This window comes from Hyperolius riggenbachi, chromosome 8 (assembly GCF_040937935.1).
Source record: "Hyperolius riggenbachi isolate aHypRig1 chromosome 8, aHypRig1.pri, whole genome shotgun sequence".
In the NCBI taxonomy this organism is placed as follows: Eukaryota; Metazoa; Chordata; class Amphibia; order Anura; family Hyperoliidae; genus Hyperolius; species Hyperolius riggenbachi.
Genome location: NC_090653.1, coordinates 100124883 through 100149933, shown reverse-complemented (window position 1 = coordinate 100149933; position 25051 = coordinate 100124883). Strand labels below are relative to the sequence as shown.

At 42.9% G+C, this 25051-nt stretch overlaps 1 protein-coding gene across 3 annotated transcripts in view; it reads right to left on the bottom strand.

Annotated features, from left to right (window-relative positions):
• Positions 1–25051, bottom strand: part of LOC137528279 (interleukin-13 receptor subunit alpha-1-like) — a 108986-nt gene that overhangs the window by 62344 nt on the left and 21591 nt on the right. For 2 of the 3 annotated variants that reach the window (XM_068249573.1, XM_068249570.1), the window contains exons 2-3: positions 8069–8214; positions 2721–2865 (exon numbers count right to left, since the gene is read on the bottom strand). In XM_068249573.1, coding sequence (XP_068105674.1) covers positions 2721–2865; positions 8069–8179 — 256 coding nt within the window. In that variant the 5' untranslated portion in view covers positions 8180–8214. Of the gene's footprint in view, positions 1–2720; positions 2866–8068; positions 8215–11590; positions 11656–25051 lie in introns of those variants that run through there. The other variant, XM_068249571.1, reaches the window with a different exon arrangement.

Below are 25051 nucleotides of genomic sequence, written 5' to 3'. Positions count from 1 at the left end.
GGTATGCACATGTAATTGAAATATCACAATGACTCCCACCTATCTCAGAACTCATTGGAACATATATTGGTAGGTGAACAGAGGCGCCAGAAGGAAAAAAGTACATAAAATGTTTTAAAAAATTGCTGGGAGGAAGTGGTGGACTCGCCTCTGCTTGCTATAACTGAATTGCTGTTGTTTATCCCCTGCTTATTGCCTGAGGAAGTGGGCTGTGCCCGCGAAACGCGTTGCATCTTTGGGGTATTTTCAATAAATGTATATATCAATATATTTACAGTCCTTGGTGTCTGCTTTAACGGAGGCGAGTCCACCACTTCCTCCCAGGAATTTTTTAAAAAAATGTATGTACTTTTATCCTTCTGGCGCCTCTGTTCACCTACCAATATATTTGAGTTCACCCCAGGTGGAGGGGTGATCTACCACCTCTCTTCCTATCTACAGAGAGCGACTTCTTAATCCTGAGTGAGGACAGGTCCAATCTCCTCACCTGCCTAATGAGTGGTTACCTAGGTGGTAACCTGTGTTTGTGAGTATTACCATCTCACTGTTTCATTTATCCAATCAATTTTGACATACTACACCATATTGGGCTCTCGATTTCTTTTCAACTTCATTGGAACATATGTAGACTGGTAGCCACATTTACTATGCATGGAAAGAGAAAACCCACAGAGTAAGATCCACATTGATGTGTACTGGAAAGAAACACATCAAGAATAGCTTCTACATACTATGGGCCATATGCAATTCACTTTTTCTCCTGAGTTTTCTCCTAGGTGATATTTTCACAACTTGTTATAAAATACCTTTTAAGCCAAAAACAAGCAAGAAAATACTCAAAATAAATGTAATAGTACTTTTTCAACAGTTTTTGGGTACATTTCCAATTGTAAAATGCTGAAAAGTTAGCTTAAAGAGAGGATGAAAATTATCTCCTAGGAGATAACTCAGGTGAAAAAGCTAATTGCATATGGCCCCATATGTGGCAACTAAGATCACAGCTGACAAGGCTCATCAGAATCACTTAATGTGTACCCCAGGTGACATGTGAGACAACGCAATAAACATGTGTATGTAAAGTGCTGAACATATTAATAACTAGGCTGTGCTCCTTTATTTCATTTACTGCCTGAAAGAGTTAACCTTCAGGCATGCAAGTGACATTTTCTCTCTTGTCAGACCCTTGTAGGATCATAGTGTAATCTCCACTGATAAGCTTTTCCCGGCAGAGAACAACTTCTGAGAGCAGGGAATAGATAAAAAATGGTCAATAGTTCATATATTTGAGCTCTGGGACTCTTCAGAGACTGCCATTGAGAAGAGACAATAAAACATTAAATACACTTTTTAAATGTTTAAACATGAAATAAAACCAGAGGATATCTTAAAAAGTCATTGTTAGGAGTAGGAGCTTAGAAAAAATTGTTTATCTCATCTGTTTATTTTAACCTCGGTTTCACTTTCAATCCTTATTGTCCACTGATCATCAGTTTAGGAAAAATAAGTAAATAGGCTCAAGTGTGTTTTAGTTCTGGCAACCATTGCCAACCTATGGGCCCTTACAGCAGGGACACTGGCGTAACAATAGGCCCTGCAGCCCCTGCCCCCTCTGGGCCGTTTTGGGGGGCTAGAGGGGTCGCAGCATGAGGGGAAAGCTAAGCTGCAGTTCAGCGGGGAGGGGGGATGCCCCCCGCCCCTCCCTCACCTCGGGCTCTCCCCTCTGAGCTCCCCTCCAGCTTCAATAAGTGTCCGTGAGCAGCGGCGGGCAGCGGCAGCAGATACATACCTTCCGTGCGCTCCAGCGTGGACGCTCCTCTCACTAGTCTCTGACGCGACTTCCTGTATAAACAGGAAGTCGCGTCAGAGACTAGAGGAAGAAACTTCCACGCTGGAGCGCATGGAAGGTATGTATCTGCCGCTGCCACCCGCTGCTCATGGACACTTATTGACGCTGGAGGGGAGAGCCGGAGGTGAGGGGGGGACCGTCCCCCCTCCCCGCTGAACTGCAGCATAGCTTTCCCCTCATGCTGCGACCCCTCCGGCCCCCCAAAACGGCCGCTCAGAATTTTTGCAGGGGGGCCCGGTGGGATCTAGTTACGCCCCTGAGCAGGGGATTAGTTGCACTCAGAACCTGTATGGAATTCTCAATGTGCCAGTGTCAGCATCTGGAGAATGAAGAGATGGGCTTAGCAGTTGGGGCCCTTTTAGGTGCAAGCTGATATCCAGGGAACCCTGCATTTTTGCCAGAGGAAGCTGATTAGCCCGGGAAACGTGTCGGTGTAGAGTTTTTTTCCTTTTATTTTCCTTGTGTTGAATATGATCAATAAAATCCTGTTTTTTAATAATTGACGTTGAATGTTTGACTACTTGGGGATAAGTCCACCACAACCTCCCTTTTAAAGGAAATCTTAAGTCTTCCTACCTGGATGTTTACCTTGGGGTAACCCTTGCTTGTGAGTACTACTCCTATTGCATTAATTTACTTTATAACCTTTCATTGTGACATACAACACAATATTGGGCTTTTCTCTTATTTTGTTTTACCTGCAGAGTCAGAAGGCTGCAGTATAGCCAATAAACGGTAAGGCTGCATACCATATTTATTCAAGTACACAACACTACTGGTTAATATTAAGTAGCAGTGAAGGTGTACACATGCTTAGAACCCAGACAGGTTCACTTTAAAGAATTCCACAAATACACATTTAAATATATTTTACCTGCTGCCAAGTGTGTAGCCAGAGACGTGCTTGTGCTAGTGATGTTTGTATTGTTACATTCAGCATGAACCTCAAAGACAATTTCCTTGTTTATATCAATCCGTTCAACATCATCGGCAACAAAGTATGACCCTTTTCCTTGTGTCTGAAAACAAAATATTCAAGTTACATAAACTCTTCCACTATCCTTGCCATAATCATTTGACTATATAACAAGTTAGCTTGTTTTATCAATGTATAAATTCCTTGATTAGCTGATGTCAAATACATTACAGTGAAAGTACAAAATTCTGGCATTCTATAAAATGGCTAAATCATTTTAGGCACATTACAAAATGAGTCAATGGGCTTTGATAGATAAAAACAATAATCAGTGTGCAACTGGTTAAAAAATATATCTGTCCAACAGTAGGCATGGATCTCTCATGCTTTTGTGTCTTGAAATTTGGCACATTGGGGGCAGAGGAGAGGAGGACACATGGGGGGGGGGGGAGAGTAGGACACATGGGGGGCATAGGAGAACACATGGGGGGCAGAGGAGGACATATGGGGCACGGAGGACACATGGGGGACAGAGGAGGACACATGGGGGACAGAGGAGGACACTTGGGGGATAGAGGAGGACACATGGGGGGCACAGGAGGACACATGGGGGCACAGGAGGACACATGGGGGACAGAGGAGGACACATGGGTAAAGAGGAGGACACATGGGGGACAGAGGAGGACACATGGGGGACAGAGGAGGACACATGGGGGACACAGGAGGACATGAGTTTAGATTACTATATTTCTTCTCTCGTGTATCACACAATTCTTATGTACAGGATTCGTTGGATTTGAGATTCAAAAGGTTTGAGGTATTCGAGAACCTTTTTTGGATTCGGATTCAAAGTAATTTTGGATTCGTCCCATCCCTAGTGTATACCATTGTCTCTATTATTTTGTACCCCATGATTCTTACTTTGTACAGCACCACAGAATATATTGGCACTTTATAAACCAATAATAATGTAACATTTCCTAAGAATATCTATCCAGCAATTGGTAAAGATGTATTGATGCCCGAGGGTATTTTCCAGTGCAGCTCACCCACATTTAAGACCTTTCTTTTTGTTTTTTTCAAATAAGAAAAAAGAAAAGAAAGAGAGCACTCTATGGTGTAATACTCTCTTTAATAAAAGGCAATGTGCACCAGCATTAGCAACTTACAAAACTAATGTAAAATACACGTAGCATAGCTCACTTAACCGGGCCAACCACCAAGCTGCACCGATCGGCATTCCAAATGCTGTCAGGAGTGGGGAGTACCCTTGATAAGCCAGATCCGTATATCAATGAGACAACGCGTTCTGAGACGCAGTGTCTTTGCCAGGTCAGCTAACCGCGTGTGAAGTCTTCTTATCAAGGCATGCTACATCCCCATCTGCAAATGTGCAGTAGTGTCCTGCTGATATCCCTCTGCTGGCATCCCATGCAGGTATCCCATGGGAGTAGTTTTATGGGCAGGTTGGTGTTAGGAGAATGGAGGTTAGTGTTAGCAGTGTGGAGGTTAGTTTTAGGAGTGAAGAAGGGGGAGGAGAGGTTAGCGTCAGGCAGATGTCGGGGGTAAGTTAGTAAAGGTGAGACCACTGGACCACCAAGGTATACCCCTCACTTTATCTAATCAGTAGTACTACATTAGTACACTAGTACTAGTATTCCCGGGTACTACTTGACAAAGTATAACTATTTTACACATTAACGGCACTGGAGCATGCGGCTTACATACAGCTGGCTCATGCATATTAATGTGAGGTGATGAATACTCGTGCATAGCAAGGAGAAAACAGCACACTCCATTATGTATGAGTGAGTTTGCTAAAAATAATACACTGGTGGTCAATGTAAAAAAAATAGAAAAGTTTTATCTAATAACCACAAGTTATTACTGTAAATCACCATTGAAAACAATACCCTCACCAGGGCTAGTGCTGCCATTGAGGCTCCGTTCCTTTCCTTTTTTGTTTCTTTTTTAATAGCTAATTGTTCTCATGATTTTGAGATCTAATTCCACTTTTAATTGTTTTCAATCCATTATATGGACATGAGGGAGCCATTATGAATGTTATAAACATTTATGTATTGTGAATTATTGTGCAGATCCCTCCCTTGTGAGGGCATAGTTTGTAATGGTGTTTTAATTCCTTGTTGTCAATAAATAGAACTTTTCTGCTTTTGCTTACGTTGGCCAGTGCATAATTTTTCAGAAAATGTACACATATTTACACATATGGCCCTTGTTGGTTTATTTTCTCCTTGCTAAACTAATTGCTAAACTAATTATTTTGGTGACCAGTATGAGGAATGTCTTCATCCACTTTTCTTGCATATCATGCATATTGACTTGAAGTAATGAATACACATCAGCCAACTGGAATATCCTCAATCGAGCATGGAGGTCAAAGCATCCCCCTCAAGCAACACTGGTGCAAGGCAAATATTGAAAAGGAAAAGAATGGGAGGATGGAAAGGTGAGAAGAGGGAGGCGTAAAAAAGGGGGGAGAGGAAGGGGATATTTTGGTGAAATAAATGATGGTACAATGGAGAATTCCCTAGTGGATAACCCACCTATAACTATGTACCCACTTCCAGCTCCTTTTTTAACCCATGAGGTAAAAATGCATTTAATTTTAAAATCCAGGAAATCTCTCTATCATATGTCACTTGAACCTTAACCCAGGTGGCAAATCCCTGGAAACAGCCTCTAACCCCTCTAGTTGTATGTTACATTAATCTTGTAAGTTGCTAATGCTGGTGCACATTGCCTTTTATTAGAGGTTATAATACCATAGGATGCTCCCTTTCCTTTTGTTGATTGTTTGATACATACCTAAGTAGAGGAAATGCTCTGCATACCGTAGAGCCTTCGTAGTCCTCGGTCAGTCCCATTGTTCCTACGCCATCCCTGATTGGAGTTACTCACCCTTCTAGGTCTTCAGCACTCCTTGATGTCACAAATAGTTCCAAAGACAAGCGCATAAGTACTGCGCATGAGTAAGCTTGGAATCGTGCATGCACAGTACGGTTGAGCTTTGTCTTGGGAACTACTTGGGGACTAACCAGGAAGGGTTCAGAAAGGGTGGTACAGACCGAAGGCCAGGAAGGCTCTATGGTATCCAAAGCCTTCCCTGTACTTAGGTATGTATCTAACCTGGAGTAAGACTCCTCCTTAGTTTAGTATCCCTTTAACAAAGAAACTTAGTTAGAAACTGGGGCTTTTAAATGTGGTGATTAATGCGATTGGTCATATGTCTGGCCGTGTTTGGGTGGACAAGTAGAGAGGAGCAGGTGATAATTGATACGTTTTTCTGCTCGATTTTCCCCCTGATCCTTTTTTCCGCTCGATTCTGCGCTCAATTCTCTTATCTTCTGCTCGTTTTTCTTATCTTTTTCCATTCACTTCTATGAGAAATAGAGCCAAAAAACAATCTGAAGGAATATCGGACATGTCGGGGGTAAAACGTATGGTGTATTCCCAGCATTAGGTCTTCTATTGAATGCCTTGGCTAATTACATTAAGAAAGTTAAAAAAAGGTATTGCATTCCTAGCCTGAAGTCATTTAGGCATTCTATAAAATGCCTGGATTTCATACTTTGCCTGTAACATACAAACTCAAAAATGAACTAATATATTTAGCTCTCAAATGATTTTAGCAATATGGACAAGATAGTGACATTTGTAATTACTGTTTTGCTAACTTTGGTTTATATTCAAGTCAAGCCATTTTACTGCTTTCCCACGTACAATATAAGTACCTTGGTTTAGGTTTATGATTGAGTTAATATGATAAATTACTTTTAAAACACCTCAGGATCAGCCGTATCTTCCAGCTTACTTAGGCAAGTCTACTGACTGTTAATTCTAACGGTCCACTTGAGAAAAGCACCAAGCCCCAAACATCATGCCTGATTCTATCGCTGTAATACTTTATTGTGTATACAGTGTGTACTAAGACTGGTAATAGGAGACAGAAGGAAAAGAAGCCAGGAAAGAGATCGATGGAAAAGAAGCCAGGGAAGGGACAGAAGGAAAAGCCAACAGGGAAGGGACAGAAGGAAAGGAAACCAAGAAAGATAAAGACTGAAAGGCAGGAAATAGAGAGGTGGAAAAGAAGGCAGGGAAGGGTCAGAAGGAAAGAAAACCAGGAAAGATAAAGACTGAAAGGCAGGGAATAGAGAGGTGGAAAAGAAGGCAGGGAAGTGTCAGAAGGAAAGAAAGCCATGCAAGAGACAAAAGGAAAGCAGGCACGGAAGGGAAAAAAGGCAGGGGAGGGACAGAAGGTAGCAAAGAAGTGGGAAGAAAGGAAGGCAGGGAAGAGATGGACGGAAAGGAAGGCTGGTAAGGGACAAAAGGAAAGGAAGGCTGGTAAGGGACAGAAGGAAAGGAAGCCTGATAAGGAACAGAAGGAAAGAAAGGCAGGGAAGGAACAGAAGGAAAGGATGGCAGGGAAGAAAAAGAAGGAAAGGAAGGTAGGGAAAAGGCAGAAAAAAATAAAGGCAGAGTAGGGTCAGAAGCAGAGGAAGCCAGGAAATGGGGAAGAGGCAAAAGGAAAGGAAGGCAGGGAAGGGGCACAAGGAAAGGTAGGCTGGTAAGGGACAACAGGAAGAGAAGGCAGGAAATAGACAGGAGGAAAGGAAGACCATAAGGAGCAAAAGGAAAGGAAGGCTGAGAAGAGACAGGAGGAAAGGAAGGCTGGTAGGGGACAGAAGGAAAGGAAGACAGGAAAGGAACAAAAGGAAAGGAAGGCTGGGGGAGGGGGGACAAAAGGAAAGGAAGACAGGGAAGAGGCAGGAGGAAAGGAAGGCAGGAAGGGGACAAAAGGAAAAAAAGAAAGGGAAGAGGCAGAGGGGAAGGAAGGAAGGAAGGAAGGAAGGAAGGAAGGAAGGAAGGAAGGAAGGAAGGAAGGAAGGAAGGAAAGGGAGAAAAGGAAATGAAGACAGTGAAGTGAGAGAAAAAAAGAAAGACGGAAGCCATGGAAGAAAAGGAAGCCAGGAAATGGACGAAACGAACAGAAGCCATGGAAGAGGAAGAAGAAAAGAAAGGCAGGGAAGGGACTGAAGGAAAGAAAACAGGGAAGACATAAATGTAAGGGAAGGCAGGAAAGAAACAGGAGGAAAGGAAGCCAGGGAAGGGACATGAGCAAAATAAAGCAAGGAAGAGTTAAAAGCAAAGACAGGTAGGGAAAGGATGGAAAATAGATTCAGAACAAGGAAGTCAGGAAGGGAAATAGAAAAACAAGAGGTCTTGGAGCAAGGCAAACAATTACTGTAATAAGTGAAGAAAAAATATTAAAACACAAGAATTACCAACATTATCTGTCCATTTCTTAAAAACAGCTTCCTTTCATATGTCAGGGTGCAGTTTGCTGTGTTTTCAGAGGGATTCCACTGCCATAGAAGACAAAACATCGAATCCATTCCAAAAGTGATGTTGGTTGGTGGAGGAAGTTGTTCTAAATAGAAATAGAAAAGATATGTTTTCACTGTCATAGTTATGACCACATATACTGTAAGTGTTCAAATGGCACTGATGGTACTGATGGCACTAATATGTGAGAGCATGGATTATAAACGCAAAGAAAAGGGCACCCCCCTGTATAGTGATAATGGATGTAAACAAATAACTGGTGTATGAGACCAAAAAGTATATGCAAAAAGGACTCACTTTATTAGACCAATGCCAAACAATAAAAACAATTTAAAAACAAGGCAATCCCATACCCCAGCCCAGTTGCCCCTGATAATGATTAATAATTGCCATAAGCCCGCCAATAGGATAATAAAAGCTGCACAACAATATTGTTAGTAATAGCTATGTAAAGAGTATTGTGCCAGCCCACTATGGAAAACTGTGAGGGATTAAACATCCAAAGTGTAATATCTAATCGTAAATTAGTGTAGTGCTATCACAGTTCCATATAGGCAAAGCACAGTACAATAAATGGTGCAGTTAGTAATGAATATTGCCTCCTAAACTAAGCATCCATAACAGTGAAACAACTACTGATACTAAAAATGTGACAATAAGACCTCATAGAGGATAATGAAAATATGTGAGAGCACACATTTGCGTAAAGCATGATTCGGTAACCTCACAGGCATAGCTGCTGATGGCTACCCAGATCTATAAAGGAGGAAATGGAGAAACTTGAACAGCCATCCGCAATGTTTTAGACAAGTTTTTGGACTGTAAGTGGAACAGAAGACGAGAAGGGGTACAAACGGGTCCAATTTTAACCGATGGATCTGTTCACATTGGCCCATTCGAATAGATCCGTTCGGTTGCATTGACTGCATGCTAACGGAATGGAGAGTCACAGATGGAAAGGTGAACCTTTTAAAAACTGATTTATTCCACGGCTCAGTTTCTTACTTGGATCAGTTTTCCACCCGTGCCAGTTTCCCTTAGGCCTCTTTTACACAGCCAGCTGAACCATGTGAATGTGGGCATGTGCACATCAGATCATACTGGCAACATTATTTTGCTCTGTCTGGTGCTACCATAATTAAATTGCCATGCTGGTCGTGTTATAAGGTAACATTAAAGAGAATCTGTGTTGTTAAAATCACACAAAAGTAAACATACCAGTGCGTTAGGGGACATCTCCTATTACCCTCTGTCACAATTTCGCCGCTCCCCGCCGCATTAAAAGTGGTTAAAAACAGTTTTAAAAAGTTTGTTTATAAACAAACAAAATGGCCACCAAAACAGGAAGTAGGTTGATGTACAGTATGTCCACACATAGAAAATACATCCATACACAAGCAGGCTGTATACAGCCTTCCTTTTGAATCTCAAGAGATCATTTGTGTTTCTTTCCCCCTGCATCTCTCATGCACTGAAGTTTCAGGCTGCTCTTTTCTTCCTGCAAACAGCTTTGCCCTTGTCTGTAATTCCTCACTAGGTGAAAGCCCAGCCAGCTCAGAGGACCATTTATCCAGCTTGTAAAAGATAAGAGAGAAGAGAGAAGCTGCTCTAATCTAAATAACACACAGGCAGTGTGCATAGAGGGGCCTGGAAGGGGGAGTTCATAGCAGAACCACAACACTGAAGAACTTGGCAGCCTTCCAGACACAGGCTGACAAGTCTGACAAGAGAGAGATAAGTTGATTTATTACAGAGACTGTGATAGTACAAACTGCTGCAGTAAGCCAGAACACATTAGAATAGCGTTTGGAACTTGTAGGATGATAAAAAACAGGATGTAATTTTTGTTACGGAGTCTCTTTAAGGAAACGAATCGTATTATCACTTACTTTACACCCTCTACTATTACAAAAGTAGCGTTGCTATCAGGGACAATGGACTTCCCTGATATATGTGTTAGGCCATGTTCACAGTGTGGTACAGCTTAATGGCATCCTGTAGCATGGCTTGCCGCAGTGCAATACACCACCTATGCAACTTCCACACTGTGGAGAGTGCATTACTGGAATGCAGAGCAGGATCATCCACCAGGCAACCTAGGCAGGTGTTTTGGGCCTAGTGGGTGTCAAGGGGCCCACCTGTCACCTTCTCTGACCTCTCTCCACTTCAGCAAAAGACCACAAGGGGGCCCATTTACTACCTTGCCATTACATTTAAATACATCTCTGCCGGAACGAAGTGTAGCATGGTAAAGCACAGCATGCAATGCGTTACTGCAAAATGTGCGTTAATGGATACAGTGAAGCATTCATTTAATTGCCTGTATGCTTCACTGTATGTGACGCAACACACAGATAACGTGCAATGCCACTTCACCGACCCCTTGCGTTCCTGCTGTCCCAATGGTCACTGTGACCGAAGCCTTAACCATTCTCTCAGACAAAAATAACCAACATAATTCTGTTAGGACTTTATAATGTTTATACTGTATATGAACCATGTGTGATTGTTGCTATTGGAAACCATTGTTTAGTAGTAATGAAAAAAATATAGATATCACATCCACCGATCCTTTTCACATAAATGTTTTAATATGTTAGCTTATTGTTTTACACACTGTTCCTATTAAAAAACACATTCCTTATCAGATATAAGAACAGGAAAAGACAAGAACAGTCGCAAATTATAAACAAGGAACAAAACATAAGTATTCTAAATTCCGGAATATTCCTGAGTCTTGGAAAGGTCTTACATGACTTGCAGTTTCTACATTCTACTCCTACCTAGACCCTGCTGATAACTTGCATAGTATAGATTTGCCAAGCCACCCAGGGCCAGCTCTAGCTAAAATGGGGCCCTCGGGCAAAAGTAACCCCCTGATGCCCCCCTTACAACCAAACCACCCCCCAGGGTCCCTGAGGTGGCTGGCAGGCCTGATCCACCCCCCATCACACAATGGGCTTGATTCACTAAACCGTGATAACTCAAATATCACACCTTATCAAAGATATCACACCTTCTCAAACTTAACACGCCTTATCAGAGTAGCATAGCGAGCGCTACGAACCCGCAGGGGCTCAGGGCAGGACGAGTACCATTGCCAATTAGCAAGCATAAGTTTGTAACGCTCGCTATGCTACTCTGTTAAGGCGTGTTAACTTTGATAAGGTGTGATATCTTTGATAAGGTGTGATATTTGAGTTATCACGGTTTAGTGAATCAAGTCCAATATCATTAGGTGCCCATCATATGTCCACTAAGAAGCATTTTTGGGGTTCCCATTATACCCCTCCTCCTTTTCCTATACAGAGTAGACACACAGCATCCCCGCACTCATGGGTCACCATGGCTGGAGGGGAGGAGGGGCACCTTGGGGGGCCCCACAGGTTCTGGGGCCCCAAGGCAATTGCCCCCTTTGCCTCTATGGTAGTGCCAGCCCTGAAGCCACCTCGCTTGCTTACATCTACTACTAGGCTTGGTTCAAACGAGGTTTCCAGTCCTGCCCTGTCAGTTTTTGACAGTTGGCATCAGTTTTACATGTGTTTCTATGGCTGAGTTCACTCATACATCTGTACATTTCTGGTCCTGTCATATTGTATCAGTTTTGTATGTGTTTATATGGCTGTGTTCACACATAAAACATGTATATTTCCTGTCCAGTAAAACTGATTGAAAACTGATGCAAAACTGACATGACGGGACAGGACTGGATTGGACTGGAAATGTGCAGATTTATGTGTGAACCAGATCTTAAAGGCCCTTTAACACCGGCGCAGTGTGATGGGGCATTTTACCACAGCCTAACGCTAGGGCAATGAAAGTCTATGGGTCATATCACACTACACTGGTGCGGCGGAAGTAGCTAATCTAATGCGAACACAAACCTACGTTACCATGTGACCTCTGCGGCGACTTGCAGCGATGGGCTATGGACTGGAAGTGGTACTTATCCGTTAGCCGGGCGCATCCGGCAGGTGGCGCTAATTACTATTCCCCCTCCAGGCCGCCATGAATAGTAGGGGAAGATGTAACTCTGGTGGAGTTTTGTCACCACCTAGAGGATGCGCCCGGCTAACGGATAAGTAGCCTGGAAGTAATATGTCTATGGTGATGCGCATGTTTGAAAATGACCGCCGCAAGTATTACACACCACCCATGTGCGGAAGCATTTTTTAGCAGTACACTTCTGTGCACGTCATTGATTCGCCACATGAAGTGAGTGTCACTTCCTGCTTGGCCTGCTGCCAGACAGGGATTACCGTTACTAACACGGTAATCCCTGAAGGCTGTTTTCGACAGTGCGGTGCGTCCCCCTGGCTGAACTGCAACCGCAGAAATTCAGTGTGAAACTGGCCTAATACTAATGGGAACCGAAAAAAAAAAGAACAGATACTTGCCTAAGGAGAGGGAAGGTTCTGAGTGCTAAAGAGCCTTCCCATTCCTCTCATAGTCCCCTTGTTCCCCTGCTGGCTCCTTCCTCCATTCAAATCTCCCACTGGGGGAGGCTTTGGAACTCTTTGGGAGCCAGAGTTCTCCTGAAGACGGGCTGCTCTGTACTGCCCATGCGTGAGCATGCAAGAGAGAGAGCGTGCCAGCACGCGTGCAGTACGGAGCCACCAGACTTCCAAAGCCTCCTGCAGCAGCAGAGAGTAGTATTTGACTGCTACTGCAACCGGGGGGTGACAGTGCTGGAAGAAGGGGGCTATGAGAGGAGCGTGAAGGCTCTATAGGACCCAGAGCCTTCCCCTTCCATAAGTAAGTATCTGTTTGGGTTTTTTTTGTCAGTTCCCATTAAAGAGAAACTCCAACCAAGAATTTAACTTTATCCCAATCAGTAGCTGATACCCCCTTTTATATAAGAAATCTATTGCTTTTCACAAACAGACCATCAGGGGGTGCTGTATGACTGATATTGTGGTGAAACCCCTCCCACAAGAAGCTCTGAGGACCGCACAGTACTTTTGACACAATGTAACAAGGTTCGCAGACAGGAAATAGCTGTTTACAGCTGCCTCCAAAGGCCAAAACAGCTAGGAGCAGCTACATAACCTGCCCACAGTAAAAATGTCACCATGTAATAAATGTCAGAATGTAAATCGGGGAGAGGAAATATTTTACAATGGGCAAACACTGACTAAATCATTTATACATAAATATTGTAAAAATGAAGCACTTTTTTTATTACACTATTTTCACTGGAGTTCCTCTTTAACTTTAACCCAAAGTCAAACAGAAGGTGAATGCTCTCATAGAGTGTTGAACCCTTTTTACATTCCTTTGATGCACACCCTCTAACAGTCGTACGACGGTTACACACATGCAGTGAATTTCGCCTGAGAGAGATTGTTAATGGATCCCTCATATGACAGTTTGGGCTGAGTTCTGTAGGCTAGCGATACACTCTGTTGTAATAGAAGGGGGAGGACTGACAGAGAGGTGAAAGACAAAGCGGCTCTGCAGAGGGAGAGAACAATGCCCTCAACCAGCGCTCAGCCAACTCAGTCCACCACAGCTGATGGACCACCAATGCATTGACAAGTGTTTGGGGGCCACTGTACCCACACTAGTTTCTCTGAGGAGGTGGCCCTCACCACCTCCTCCGTCAAATAGGTCATGTGTGTTGGAAGCTTAAAGGGAACCCAAGGTGAGAGGGATTTGGAGGCTGCCATATTTATTTCCTTGTAAACAATGTCTGTTACCTGGCAGCCCCTTTGACCTGGCATAAGTAGTGTCTGAGTCAAAACCCTGGAACAAACATATGACTAATGCAGTAAAACCTGAGTCAGGTAAGTCAGAGTACCTGATCTGCTACATGCTTGTTCAGGGTCCATGGCTAAAAATATTAGAGACACAGGTTCAGGAGGACTGCCAGGCAACTGGTATTGTTTAAAAGGAAATAAATATGGCAGCCTCCATATCCCTCTCACCTCGGGTCCCCTTTAAAGAGAAGGTAAAAGGTGATATTAAGGTGATATTAAGGTTGCCATATTTGTTTCATTTTAAACAATACTAGTCTATTAGCAGTCTTGCTGATCTCTTTGGCCGCAGCAGTGTGTTAATCACACCTGAACCAAGCATGCAGCTAATCCAGTACACTTGTGTCAGAGGCAGAACTCCTGATCTGCATCCTCGTTCAAGTTCTATGGATAAAAGTATTAGATCAGGAGGACAGCCACACAACTTGCATTGTTTAAAAGAAAACAAATATGTCAGCCTTCATATCCCTCTCAGTTCAGGTTTATTTTGAGGAAGAAAAAGCAATTGATTTCAGGCTAACGCAAACCTTTTCTCCGTGTTATATTATTAACAGCTGCTTGGTGTCCACATTCAAACAGAAGTTTTAGTTTCACTTTTTTTTCTCTTCTCTGCCTTCTTTTCCTTCAGTTCTGCTTCCAATTCTGAATTCTAGCTCATTTCATGCACAAGTGAATCATGTTCTGCCATGTGTTAAAGTTTGGTTATTTTCCAGTGACATCTGGTTCATTTTCTCTTGCTTCTGATCTCTAGTAATTTCACTCTCTAGTAATGTCAGGGCTAGCATCCATGCTAGTTGCCAGTTACAGACACATCAGCTCTATACACCCTTACTCAAGTAAAGAGACCAACCCCTTGTAGTATGGTAGTACATCTCTGACTTTCAATATTGGGCGGTATACACACAATTAAACAAGGCAGTTTTAAAGCACCAATTTTGTTTGGGGTTTTGGGAACTCAAGCATGAATTAGCCTGAGTAGAAATGCCTGAGGCTCTGAAAGACCTGAATCAAATCTTCCTCTAGATCAGAACCCTTCAGCCAAGGTGATTTCCTCTTGGCCCTTTTACCACTACCATATATTCTGACAATGAAAAACTTGATCCGCCTGAGGATACATGAGAACTTTTGAAGCAATAATTTGCCAGACCAGCCTGTTTCCAAAAACATCTCCGCCAACATCAAGCCAACTTATGTTTATACTGTGGTAGTCCAAACACTTGCTCAATACCTGTTTGGTACAGACGAGCTTCAAATTTGACTTCAAATGCAAATTAGAATGGATTTGAAACTGAGCTAATCAAGCCTAGCAGCTGGTAACTAGCTAACAGCTGGTTAACTAAACATCAGCCACTGGGTGTGATTGGCCCAGTAGCAAATTCATAGAAATATACATGGAAAGTCAAACATTCATTTAATCATTTACACTTGTGTGTTTCTTGAAACATCCAGACATAACTTTCCCTTTGTCCTCAATTCTGATGGTTCAAAAATTGCATACTGTCTCAATACACTGGACCCAAAGTCATTTTACATCTAGTATTCATTTTTCTAGGAAACAGAGCAATCTAAAAGAAATGATGACATTGAGACAGGGAGTTACTTGCCCTCAAATTAGCTTGGTAGATGGAAAGCAACAATCATCCCTCAGATGGGTCATGAACTCTCATGGTGCTAATTCTAGCAAGCCAACACCTGAGGCTACATAGAGACCATGGAGGGTTATGTAGCAATACCTTTGGTGGCTGTGGGTTTTCTGCCTTTGAGAGACTAGTTGTGCTTTGCCTCCTGCCTCGACCTTCTTAAAGCCTCCCACTACGCATTCCTGAAACTTGTCTGACCTCTAGCCTGCCAATGACTACACAACATTATCTCAAACACGACTAGTTTCTGCCAATCACCTGTTCTGTCCCTCAGCTGGCCTCCTGCCTCAACCTTCTGAAAGCCTCCCACTATGCAGTCCTGGTTCCAGCAACTATTCTGACCTCTAGCCTGCCAATAACTACCCAACATTATCTCAGACATGACTAGTTTCTGCCACTCAGCTGGCATCATCCCTTGAAGCATACTCTGGGAGCTCCCTGGGCTCAGAGGTGAATCTACAGGCATGGCATGGATGCCTTGTACTAGGGGCACTGCTCCATAGCATCCTTGGCATTCTTCATATATGTTCTACTTTTTATCTGAGGGATTCTGCTGCCTGGTTACATTATCTGGGGAGACAAGCTGCCTAATTTTTATTTGGATATATGTACAGAACAGGCTGACCTATTGCTATAATTCATTCTTAGAGGCCACACTGCACTTGAACCTAAATACAACCAAATCAAGTGAAACTAGACCATACATTTTTTTAGATAGTGCCCCGGGGCAGATTTCAGTGTTAGCCATAGGCATGGTTTTCCCTCGATACACCTCTGCTTGGGCTCTATGCCCTGGGTGAACCTATGTTACCTCTCTGTGGTGGTCAAAACTGACTTCAGCAATTATTAATACTGTGACTTTTGCTAAAATCTGACCGTTAAAAATATGTAAAATAGATGATTAGGGGGGATAATGTATTTGAAAAAATTATGTAAACCAAACAAAAGAAGTGGAAGGCACTCAGACAAAGCTGTGATAAAGATTGACAATCCAAAACTTGCTGCAGCAGTACTATACCCCCAGCAACAAGCTATGTGCTCAAGACAACAGAAGCCAGTCCATGTAAAAAAAAATTTAAAGATGGGAAAATGTCTGACACTATAGCTTTAAATTCAAATTGCATACAAACAAACTAAAGCGCATATCTAATGCATGAGCAAAAAGTAACAGTTGTGGTACAAGGAGCATGTAGACATACTTATCATATGAGTGAGAGCTGGGTGTGGAGGAGGCAGCCGCGGGCGCCAGGAGGTGCATTTGGCGTCCACAGCTGCCTCCTCCACACCCAGCTCTCACTCATACAATTAGTATATCTACATGCTCCTTGTATCGAGATTGTTACTTTTTGCTAATGCACTGGATATGCACTTTACTTTGTTCATATGCAATTTGAAATTAAAGCTATAGTGCTAGACATGTTTTCCCATCTCTGGATTTTTTTTATTGAAAAGTGAATTTAATAGGGTAAAACGGATATTTCAAACAAGGAATTTTTCTTTCACTTTTAATGGATTACTGATTAAAGCGTGTTTTTCACTGGACACGTCTATATTTATGGTTTAATGTTTTACTTTTATGGTCTAACAGTATAAGTAATAAAGGCTAAGACACAGCTTGAAACTACCATTGAGACATAATCAATGACTCATGCAAACTGAATTCCTTCTTTCAAATTTGTATTTTGCTAATAGTTTAGCTTTTTATTAGATTTCACCTAAAAATACTAAAATAAAAATACAACAAAAAGTAAACAAACATCTAGCCTATTTGTAGGCCTATTTCCCACCGTAGGACAAACTTTGCGCTGGTTGGGCAGCTCAGTGTCCCAAATGTCAGTCACCGCTAACAGCTTTTGGTTGCCATGTAATGGAGCCAAATGGCAGCAATTGCAACGCTGTGTGTGTCAGCGCTTGACATGCGATGCGATTACCCGGCAGGATGAAAACGCCTTATGACATTTCTGAATTTGGGGATGCTCAGATTTGTCTCCATGAGATGGATGCTTCTCAGCTGCCAATACCAAAGGCTCTCCAGCACCAGGCAGATGCACAAGAGACGCCCTCACATGTCCCAAATCATCCAGAGGAAGATCTCACTCTCTATGGCCTGGGGACACAACTCTCCACCATGGGTGAATGTACCATCTAAACAAGAAGAATACAGAGGCACCAAAGGATACAATTAATTAAAAACGAAATAGGGAGTGGTGGACCTGGACTATGACTAATTCTTTTATTCTTAAACTCCTCCTCCTTCCCACCCCTATCCTTCCCCATTCTCTCGCCACCCAGCCACCCCACAAACACACACATCACCACCACCACCTTTACCATCCCTTCCTCTCCTGCTTGCCTGCCGGTCCTCGTTGGTTCTTGCTGGTTTCCAGAAGTCGAAATGTATATGCAATTTTGTGTTATTTTAGGAAGTAATGTTTAATAATCAAGAGCTGAATAACTCCTGAGGAAGTGAAGTAGAGTCTTCAAAAAAAGTGTCGAGCTAAAAAGTGTCGGCCTTGATATCCAACCTGTATTAACGATCTTGTAAATACATGATCTGGTGCTTGTGGGGGGCAGGGATGAGCAGAAACTACGCCCGTGCGAATGTACGCATCGTAGTTCGCATCTACGCATCGTAGTTTGTAGGTGAAGTTTCAAAACTACGCTTACGAATTTATGCGTAGCTTATGCCCACTATGCGTTGTTAACATGTGTATTGCGTAGTGAACTACGAATGTGTTACTCGTGTCTAATATTCTGCGTGCGATTGTATGCTTACAAATTTACGCATTGGAAAGGGGAATATACGCATAGAAGAGTTCCCGGTATAAGTAATTAAAGAGGAATTAATGCGTAAAATTTTCTGCATAGGGGCATAAGCATCCGCATACACTACGCTTTGCACTACGCGTAATTGCGTAATTTAACACGTAGTCTACGAAATGCATAGAAACTGAATATTTGATTTCGAAGCCGTAGTTTGGTGAAGCTCAGTAGTTCCAGCGTAGCGAAATTGGCTGACTACGACCATCCCTGGTAGGGGGCAGCTGTACTCCAATCTCTCAGATATTTGTATCTAGTCGGATTGGCTAGTAGTATATCAATGTATTTATAATCTATTGTCACAGTGTAACTTTTTGGAACCAAAGTAATATGGTCCCATTTTAAGATTATATGTTCATTATATGTATATCTGTTATGTCCTTTTTTTAAATGTTAAATAAATATAAAGTTTTATTGCTAAATAATGCCATGTGACTTTCATTCTGAAGTATTATAAAGCAAGCTGACACTCTGGCTTTGCGTGCACTGGGGAAGCCGGAAAGCCGATCTGAACCCGCGGGGAGATAGAGAGAGACTGCCAGATATCACTGGAGCCGCGGTAAGTATTTCAGAGGGGAGTTTGGCACTATTTCGGGCCGGTTACTCAAGCAACCGGCAATCACATGTATCAGGCCTCAGGCGATCCCTGCTGGTGCCGGATACCAGGGACTTTGCTGTTATATGGTGTCCCCATGAAACTCCCATAGACCTACAACCTACCTTTGTCACAAAAAAGGAGGAGGGGCGTTTGATTTTTTTAATCTCTATATTTCAATTACTTATATTTATTCACCAATTGGTCTAAATTTTGCTAAAAGTCATACCTTAAGAATCATACAAGTTGTATGGAAAAAAAATGTGTTGTACAAATGAGCAAATGTTGTGGCAGTATTGTGCTAGCATCCTAAGTGTTTATTTATCTTTCTATGCATCCCAAAAACGTATTTCCTTTAGCTGCTGCTGCTTGCCATTGAATACTCCAAGATGATCACTGTTATGTTCAGTGCTTCTAACATATCCTGTTTATAATAACTTGGTAGGGATTAGGGAACATAAGAAATGAGTCTCAATGATACCTATTATCAATGGCAACTTGATAATACAACACTGCAAACTATGGATTTCTTTGACTATACATTTCTAATAACACGCTGTAATGATTGGTGTCAGCAACACAGATTTTTCTGATTATTGGTGATCTGCAGTATCACCAATAATACAGATGCTATACTTGATTATGTGGTGATCTGCAGAATCACCAATAATACTAGTGTATAGCTAGACACAGGACACCCAATGTGGTATAGTGTTTGGTGCAACAGTAATCGGAGAGATTATCTCCTGAGAAGCGGGAGATACAGACACTACTGCAGCCAAGGATTCCCTGTGGAGCAGGGAATCAGACTGCACTGCAGCCAGTGGACCTCTGAGGGGCAGAGTCCCACTGACTGTGCTTCCAGGTAATGATATGTAATGGAATGAGTGATTCAGATAGACCTGCAGCCGAGGATTTCCTGAGGAGCAGGAAATCAGACTGTACTGCAGCCAGTGGATACCTGAGGAGCAGGGATCACTGACTGAAGTAATGTGATGAGGATTGGTCGGCAGCTAGGGATTCCCTGAGGAGCAGGGAATCAGACTGTACTGCAGCCAGTGGACCTTAGAGAGGTAGAGACCCACTGACTGTGATGCAAGATGGTCTCCAGAGGAGCCGGTGACCATAGGCCTGATCTTGCAGCTAGTAACCACCTGAAGAGCAAGTGTCACAGATGTACAGTAAGGCTGATCACCCAAGGGCTAGGTGACAGCCAGAAAGGTCAGACAAGCCAGGTCGGCAACACACGGACAGATAAAGTACAGAGGCGGAAGCCTGATTCGGTATCCAGGTACAGGCAATGTTGGCAACAGATAATCAGATGGGCGGAAGTACCGAATCAGAGAGCAGGAGAGTAGTCAAGAAAGCCAAATATCATAACAGGTAACAGTAATATATGTCAATCCTAGTCTTAGGTGTGAGGTCCTTGGTCTCAACACCTGGGAACTAGTCTAACGGATAAACAGTAGCAACGTAGCAATCTCCTAGTCTTGGTGTGAGGTCCTTGATCTCAACACCTGGGAACTAGTCTAATAGATAAACAGTAGCAATGTAGCAATCTCCTAGTCTTAGGTGTGAGGTCCTTGGTCTCAACACCTGGGAACTAGTCTAACACATAAACAGTAGCAATGTAGCAATCTCCTAGTCTTAGGTGTGAGGTCCTTGGTCTCAACACCTGGGAACTAGTCTAACACATAAACAGTAGCAATGTAATAGTACTTTAAAGCTATCAACAAAATCTGACTCAGTGTGAATTCCCAGCTCCGGCTGGTTCTAACACACTGTAGAATCTGACTCAGGTCTGAGCACTCACACGTAAATGTTCGCAACAGCAGACAACTAGCAACTGACAGGCAAGTCCTATATATACCAAAAGCGCTCCACAGCGCCGCCCCAGTCACTCAGCCAATCCAGGGCATAGCTGGAGTCAGCTGATTGGCATGATCAGCTGACTCCCCTTCTGCTAGCATAAAGGTCCTGTCGCCTGGCTCTCACCCTGTGTGCACTAGAAGGACCAGGCGAACCAGCAGCATGAAGCCGCCGGCTGGAACGCGGAGATGGCCGCCCTGCCGCTTGCCCATGCGGCGGCATCTCCACTATTCATTACACAAGCAAGCTAACTGCGGAGGCCAATGAGAACCTAGTTAATTTTTTGAGTGCACAGTGCCTTGCACAGTTGAACTAAAGTTTAATTACCAGGCACAGATCTAAACAGACCTAAACATATCATCTGACAGCTTAATGAGCAGAAAACGTTACCATTAACACATTAGGAACCTTCTGCAGTGAAAGTCCTGATTTTAAACTGTGGTCTTGCTGAAAAAATTGCATATAACTGCAGGAGGCCACAAATTCCCCCCATATCCAAACAACCATACAAATAACCAACTCTATGACCATAAGGGTAATTACTGTAGAATGTGTAAAAATTAAACAATGATACCCCTGTAGTAGTGATTTAAAATGGCCACAGTGTTCTATTGGGGTTAAAAAAATGTGTAATAGATAATTACATTTGTTAACCAGAAATAAATACCAACATTAGCAAAAAGTTAAACTGTTTAACCACTTCACCTCCAAGGGTTTTTCCGCTTAAAAAATCAGAGCAATTTTCACCTGTCAGCGCTCCTTCCATTTATTCTCCTATAACTTTATTACTACTTATCACAACGAAACAATCTATATCTTGTTTTTTATTTTTGCCTCCAATTAGGCTTTGTTTGGGGGGGGGGTACTTTTTTGCTAAGAATTATTTTATTTGAAAAGTGTTTTAACTGGAAAAATATGAAAAACATTGAAAAAATTCATTGTTTCTCAGTTTTTGGCCATTATAGTTTTAAAATAATACATGCTACCTAAATTAAAACCCACACATTTTATTTACCCATTTGTCCCATTTATTGCAACATTTAACATTTTCTCGCTAGTACAATTAATGGCACCAATATTTGGAATTAAAGGTGCATTTTTTTCAGTTTTGCATCCATCCCTAATTACAACTTTACAAGCCCATAATTTATAAAGTAATAGCAATATACCCTCTTGACATACATATTAAAAAAGTTCAGTCCCTAAGGTAACTATTTATGTATTTTTTTTTTATTTGTAAACTTTTTTTTTATTTCTATTTTTTTTTTAAATGGGAGGTGAAGGGGTTAATTTAAAATGTAAAAATAATGTCAAAATAGGTATTTTATTGAAAAAAAATGTAGATGTAATTTTACTATTTGGACGCAAGATGTCCTCGTGCCTGACTTCCTTATGCATAGTATTACTACAGAAATAGGAAGTGATGCGTGGACAGTCTTTGTAAATAGCGGCGCCATTTTATGGATCGCTGCTTTCATTCACACAGAAACTTACATCAATGAATGGGAACTGTGTTCCCATTCATTGATCTAGCATCTAACGATCGTCGGTGGTAACGAGCGCGTGGGGGGGGGGGGGGGGGTCGAGCGGGAACCTGAGGTGGGGAGGGACGTAGTAGCTATGCCTCTGCAAGCAGTTATGGCATTTTGCAGGGATGTACAGTAGTTACTCTTCCCGGGGGAGGAGAAGTGGTTAAAGCTCAACACAGGAACTGTTAAAAGCTCAACACAGGTGGATGAATCCTATTGTTAAAAATGGGATCAGCTACCACTTGTAAAAAAAAAAAAAAACGGATCCGACCTGCCTTATTTTTCTGGAATGGAATGCAAAACAAAGTGTGCAGGGACACATTAAAGCCTATGAAAATGACATTGTCTGTACTCATGTGTCCCCCAGTTTTGCTGCTGCTGACTCCTCCACTCAATCCCCGAGCCAGTAACAAGATCTGTGCCCAGCAGAAGCATGGGGCTCCCCATTGGATTGAAAAAGACCAATGGGAATCCTCAGCAGCAGGATGAATTTTCATTGGTCTACCATGAACAAATGAGAATCCTCCCTGTTGCGGAGCCCAAAGAAAATTCTCTTGCTAGGGAGAATTGGACTATTGTAATCTAATGGGGAGGCTGATGCTCCTGCCAGCCTCCAGTCTGTGAACTTCAGGACCGAGTAGAATTGTCAGCAGCAGTGTGTGAGTATCGTAGCTATAATTACTAGACAGGTAATCAGGGAATGACCACCATTTGCAGAGTTACTGACACTGACACTAGTATGCAATAGTATTTATTGTGTGTGTATACAAATATAAATGCAAATTAAGTGCAAAAACTCCGATACAAGATATATACAAAGGATCACCCCCACATACCTGGAAATACAGTGTGCACACATAAATCCAATACCCTATCTAATCTAACTATTTACAAGAAATATACATGTAGTATATACAAACATATACAACATGCAGATATATACAAGCATACACGGTATCACGGAGCAGGCAGTAGCAGAGTCAAACAGGAAGGCGGGGTCAGCAACAGGCTTAGCAGATCAATGCTTAGTACAAAGAAACAGGCAAGAGTCAGAGTCAAAAACAAGCTTAATAGGTTTGGCAACAAGTAAGCAGGTAAGGATCAAGGAACAGATTTACAGGAATCAAGGAACAGGTACAGGAGCGTCCAGATACTCAGGCATGGAAGCAACAACAAAGTTCTGGCAACTAACAGGAGGAACAGGCAGTTCTTCAATAGTCCATGTAATTGGTAACAGGAAGCAGCTGGTGGTGTGCTTCTGCAGACATTGCTCCTGAATCACCCGCAGGCCAGAAAGGGAACTGCGAGTCCTTCTTAAGGTAGCCATACACTGGTCGATTTGCCATCAGATCGACCAACAGATAGATTCCTCTCTGATCGAATCTGATCAGAGAGGGATCGTATGGCTGCCTTTACTGCAAACAGATTGTGAATCGATTTCTGCATGAAACCGATCACAATCTGTGGAGCTGCCGCTGCCGCCTGCCCGCCAGCTATACATTACCTGATCTGGCCGGTGCGACTCCCCCGGTCTCCGCTGTCTTCTTCTCTGTGCTGGGTTCTAGACCGGCTGGCTTCACTGAACTTCCTGTCCAGGGAAAGTTTAAACAGTAGAAGGCGCTCTTCTGTTTAAACTTCCTGCCGGGACAGGAAGTTCAGTGAAGCTGCAGTCCTGGAGCCCAGAGCGGAGAAGAGGACAGCGGAGACCGGGGGAGTCGCGCCGGCCGGAACAGGTAATGCATTGCCGCTGTATTGCGTCGGTCGTCGGGCATTCGAACACCGCTATCAACGCACTCCCGACCAGCCGGCGATCGAGAAAAATCTTCCGCACGGACGGATCGACAGGAATGATTGATTTCAGTCAGAAATTGATAGTTCTGTCAGCGTTTACGCAACGATTTCACAGCAGATTCGATCACAGTGATCTAATCTGCTGTATATCGGCGGGAAAATCGTTAGGTGTATGGGCCCCTTTACAGTCACTGAAAGGATGGTGGTTGGTGGAAGTCCAGGGTTGCCAGGATCAAGAAATAGCCACCTGCTGGTGGATAGTGGAAGTCCATGGCAATACTGCCTCCAGCAGGCAGGAAATAACAGTGCATGATTACTAACAATTGGCAATCAAACACGTTGATCGAGGCGGGTGAATGGAGGGAGCGGATGCAAAACGAATGGCGCAAATGTGCAGTGGAGTGCAGTGCACTGTGAGGTTTTGCATTCAAGTGGGAACCAAGCCTAAACTTCTGTTTAAACCTGTTCATGTGCTGAACGTTACAGGGGAGTGGAGACAACTAGGTCCCAATTCAATTAACTTTTCTCCTGAGTTTTCTCACAGTTATAGTTTTCTTATCTGTAAGATACATTTTTAGCAACCAGCAAGTGAAAAAGTAAAAAAAAAAATTGTTATAAAAACAATATTAAACTTAAACAAATATTATTAAACTTAAACAATACATCTGGGAAATTGAGGAGCAAAACAAATTTACTTATCTGGGACTTCCTCCAGCCCCTGGAAGCTTATGTGTCCCTCGGCGCAGCTCCGCTCCAAGCTGGTCTCCTTGGGTCCCATCAGTAGCAGTGGCCAACCCGGCCAGGTCAGTAGCCACTGCGCAAGCATGAACACGCCACACCCCTTGCTGTCATCTTCCTGTGGCCAGGAGCATTCTGCGCCTGCGTTGTGCAACCCACGTTACCTAGTTACCACCACAGTACT